Source organism: Montipora foliosa, chromosome 2 (genome assembly GCF_036669935.1).
Source record: "Montipora foliosa isolate CH-2021 chromosome 2, ASM3666993v2, whole genome shotgun sequence".
In the NCBI taxonomy this organism is placed as follows: domain Eukaryota; kingdom Metazoa; phylum Cnidaria; class Anthozoa; order Scleractinia; family Acroporidae; genus Montipora; species Montipora foliosa.
In genome coordinates this window covers 34,483,911-34,488,910 of record NC_090870.1, presented here as the reverse complement: position 1 = coordinate 34,488,910, position 5,000 = coordinate 34,483,911, and the positions used below count along the sequence as shown (strand labels likewise).

At 38.7% G+C, this 5,000-nt stretch overlaps 1 protein-coding gene across 2 annotated transcripts in view; it reads right to left on the bottom strand.

Moving 5' to 3' along the window:
* Positions 1–5,000, bottom strand: part of LOC137992926 (deleted in malignant brain tumors 1 protein-like) — a 77,541-nt gene that overhangs the window by 38,235 nt on the left and 34,306 nt on the right. For both annotated transcript variants that reach the window (XM_068838507.1, XM_068838508.1), the window contains one exon: positions 4,093–4,140. In XM_068838507.1, coding sequence (XP_068694608.1) covers positions 4,093–4,140 — 48 coding nt within the window. The remainder of the gene's footprint in view (positions 1–4,092; positions 4,141–5,000) is intronic.

Below are 5,000 nucleotides of genomic sequence, written 5' to 3'. Positions count from 1 at the left end.
TAAATTTCCAAGCCGATGATTGAGAATTCTAGAATTTAATTTATCAATTAGGAAATCGATATGATTATCCCAGTTTAACTGTTTGTCTATCTTAACGCCTAAAAGTTTGTCATCCTTGGCTTCTTCAATCGGAGTGCCACAAAGAGATAGTTCAAGAGATGGATTACCAGAGTGCAACAGTTTTTGTACGGTTCCTATAATCAGATGTTTAGTTTTTTTCGTGTTCGGAACCATCTTATTCGGAGATAGCCATCTACTAGTTCTGTCAAGGCTGTCTTGAAGACCACGCTGAATAAGCAGCGGGTCACTGTTAGTTTCCCATATGGTAGTGTCGTCTGCATATATGTCGACATTTGAGTTGGAGATTCCAATTGGAAGGTCGTTGATGTACAGCGAGAATAGTATTGGGCCCAAAACTGACCCTTGCGGAACTCCTCGAGCCAGCACCAATGCATCAGACAGTGAGCCATTAATGCAACAGCGTTGTGTTCGATAACTAAGGTATGATTTAAACCATTCTTGAGATGTATTGGTGACATGATATTTGTCGATTTTAGATAGCAATAAATCATGATCAACAAGGTGAGACGCCTTGCTTAGATCCAGCAGCACTGAACCCACGAACTTTCTAGAGTCCATGGCCTTAAGCCAGTTATCGGTGAGGTTTAAGAGCGCAGTTTCACACGAATGGTGTGGTCGATAAGCCGACTGGTTTTTATGGATAAGATTGTTAGAAGTGAGGTAACTGAGATACGATTTTGCAACATGCCTCTCGAGAGGTTTAGAGATAATTGGCAAAATTGAGATTGGGCGATAATTATTTCTGTCGTAAGCTGAGTCCTTCTTATAAGCTGGAATCAGTTTGGCTCGTTTAAAATTAATTGGAAAAGTGCCGCTTGCGATTCTTGAGTTCTAAATATGGGTAAGAGAGGGAGCAATAGCATTTAGTGCTAGCTTTAATGGTTTTATTCCAATACCATCGAGACCAGTTGCTTTGTTATTTGGGATGCTCTTGAGGTCCTCGATGACTTGCTGTGTGCTAATTGGCGGGATGTGGAACACGGTTGCTTCGCTAATGTGGGACTTAATAAAGTTAACAAGACGTGCATCTTGTACATTTGAGTCTATGCAGTCTGGAACAGAAGTGTTGGTTTGTTGGGTGTTGATAAAATGTTCGTTGAAAGCATTTGAAATTCCCATAGAGTTACTGATTTTCTGGCCATTCACTTCAATAAAAGAAAAATTGGTTGGTCTTGGCTTGGTTGGAACAACTTGCTTAAGTATTTTCCACAGTTTCTTCGGATTGTTCATGTTTTCCATGATCTCATTTCTCATATATGCTGCCTTAGCATTCACGATCTTTTTCACCACCTGGTTGCGTAAATTCTTATACAATGACCTGGCGAGAATATTTGACTTCACGCGTGATTTAAACTGGTCTCTCAGGTGTATAAGATGCATGATCTCTTTGTTCATCCAAGGTGACAGGCATTTGCGTTTTACTCTTTTCTTGACAATGGGCATGTGACAATTCACAACATCATTAAAGATTAGTTCCCAAGTAGCCAGTTTTTCGTTAACATCATCAAACACCTCAAGAAGAGACCACGGAGCATATTCTAGATCATGAATAAAATCATCAAGGTTAAGTTTTTTGAGGTTACGATAGCTAATCTCGTCATGCACACATTTCGGAGATTTTGCCCCACGAAATTTATGTACAAAGCACACTGGAAAATGATCGCTAATCCCATACACAGGAACAAAGGACTGCACAATGCGATTTGGGTGTGTCGTATAGATGTGATCTATTAACGTTGAGGTGTTGTCGGTTACCCTTGTTGCCGTTTTAATAATTTGGGTAAAGCCAGCATCACTGAAGATTGTACTAAGGTTGCTTTTCTTCTTCCGGAGAAGGTCAATATTAAGTAATGGTCCGGCTAAGAAGCAGGCAGAAAAACAATAGCCCGCGGCAATAGCGTCGGTTAGTTAAAATGTGCCAACATTTTTAATCAAATTAAGTTCGGCTGTTCCCATTGGTGTAAGCAGCTAAAAGCGAGAAATTTGAATTTCAATGAAAAATGTAATCGACTTGCCGTCTAAAAAATTAGATTCTGTTTCGTAGAACAAATCATTATGCCTTCAAAAACTGTTTGTAAATATCGTCAAGATTCTATGCGCCATTTGATTGGCGCATAGAACAATGCCCAAATTTGGCCGAGAGACAGAGATCAAGGGCATGGGGAAGAAGAAATCCAAAAAAGGCTTTTTTTTCATTTTTTTCTCATCTTTTTTCGACATTTTCCGATATTAGCCAATCAGATGCCTCGATTGGAGTGAAGTTAAAAATTAATATTTCGCAGCTTCTAAGTACTTTTGCCGCTGGGCTGCCTGCTTCTTAGCCGGACCATTACTTAAAATCGCCAGCAACTATAATTTCACCATAATGAGAAAGAGCGTAATCAATGAGCTTTGTGAGGCTGTGGCAAAAATCAGTAGTGGAATTTGGAGGCCTGTAAACAACCATGAATAATAATTTAGGACCAGCCTGGTGCTGTTTAACTTGTAAACAAATGTGTTCCAAGCAAATGTCGGTATCAAATGTAATTCTTTCGCATAGAAGGTTAGACTTGGTATAAACTGCAACACCGCCCCCAATAATGCGTTGAGGCTGAGTCTGACATTTCTCTGTCTTGTCGAAACAGGTAATAATCGTCAATATTAAGTTCATGATCGTTCCAGGTAGAATTCAACCACGTTTCCCTTAAAGGAAAAATATCCAGCTTATTGAAGCGAATCAAGGTGGTAACTTCGTCAAAATGAGGAGGCAAAGACCTAACGTTTAGATGACACCACCGTAGGCCTTTTGCGTTGAAAGGAAAAGCCAGGTTTCCACAAGTGCTGTTGCTTGAATTCGAGCTTAGATATAAGCGATTCACTTCATCATTTGCTGGCCCAGGATTGCTTTCTATGTCTCCACATAGTAACAGGCGTTCAAGTTGAAAGGACGCATCGGAATTATGATAATACCTCAATCTTGTTGACAGAAATCGGCGACGTTTCAACGGCGACGATACCAAGACCACTTGCTAAGTGCTGCTTTCTCCGCATAGTTTTGAACCGCGCAGAAATATTCCTGTATTAATAAGCACTAGCAATAGGAAATCCGAGTATCTCGAGATGCGCAGAACGTATGCGCAATAACAATAGTAGGCACAGTCCTTAATGTTGTTTGTCGCCTTTTCGTAAGAGATACAATTGCTTTCCTGTTCCGTTTTCTCCACTTTTGTCTTTCGAAAATCCTTTTAAGCATTTGTTACTAGATTTCAGCATTTAAACAAAGAGTGAGCACATTAATTTAGGTTGTCTTAAAATTCATTTGGGCGCATTCTTTAAAAAATACCTAAAAGGTACTTTTCCATTCTCCCATTAAATCTTATTTGAAAATAAATTTGTATCCAGGCTCTTGAAGTTTCTAGCTTTGACGTTGTACGTAGGTTTTTCTTTGGAATTCATATTTTTTTCACTGCATATACGAAGTTTTGATCAGTTATTGAAAGTGTGCAAACACTAGAGTTGACTATATGCTCTCAGGATTACTCCAATAGGGTAAAAAGACACACACACACGCACACAAAGAGAAGGTCGGACAAACGGACCCGGTTTGTGAAGTTTAAATCCCAAAAATCTGTCGCAATAACAACAAAAACAACATTAATTTATACGCTACTATTTGCTATTTACGATTTGTCCACTGAAGTATAGCGAAGCTAATCGAGTCGGGTGGTGCTTTAGCAAATACTTTCGTTAATACATTTTATGTGTAGTAGTTTCGTCTTTATTCGTAGAATTTTATTATTTCCATTTCTCGATGGGCTAAATAGTGTGAATTTAAATGGGGCCTAGGATGCAGGTGACGACTTCGTGTATTTTATCGTGTATGGAATGACCATAACCTTAAAAATAAGACAAGACATATACACGTAAAAATGGAGAAACATTTTGTCTGAGAAATTTGCAATTTCATCTTGCACACAGGAGTTCCGAAACTCGGTATACAGAATAAGAATGGCGAGATTCTTCCATACATACCCGGTGCAGGGGAACTTTGAGGAGCACTTGTCGTCATCGAATAGTTTGCTGTTGAAAACAAGCAATATATAAGTTACTGATTATGTAAAAATCCTCGAAACTAAGTGTTTATGGTGAAATGATTTGCTTCACTTTTGCTTCTAGTGTTTTAATTTCCATAAATTTTGGAAAAGGGCATGGGCAATAAGGTATTAAAAGTATTTTAAATCTCTTAAGAATATTTTCACTGTCCAAAGAAGTCCTGAAAATTGATTTGGATCTTTTTTGTTGAATATTTCCTCAGGATTGCACCTAATTTAATGCACGCACATTTTGATAAGCATTAATAAGTGTCGCGTTAAGCCTAAGCGCCAACTATGTATCTACAACAATCCAGAGAACACAATAGCTTTCGTATTATTTCAAAGTTAGGGTAATCGCAACCGTTTTATGTTTACTTAAACAGTAGATTTAGGGGGAAACTGTGACGTTTATTGCTTTCGAGCGAACGAGATGCTTACTAATCATGTCGATTTAAGACTTTTCGTGTGGCTGAGTACTCGCCTCGATTTCATGCTGGAGGGCTCTTGTCCACGAGGCGTGATGTAATTTACAAAATATTGCATGCTCAGAACATGTGCTCGATTTGCTCGCGTTAACCTGCACTGCCTGCGACTTACCTTGGAGCGTTTCTTTTGAATTTTTCTCCCCAAGTGAAATCGTGTTTATTTATTTATTTGATATTTAGCACAAGTATGATTGATGTTATCTATCAAAACATCGGAAAGGTGTGTAGTGCTATTTTTCTGAGAAACAGACATAGCAATTCGTCCTTGGTTCGTACGCAATTCCTAAGCGGTATAAAAATCCTTTTGTCTTGCGCCATTTTAGTCCGGTATATGAAAAAGTCTACCCATGTCAGTAGAATC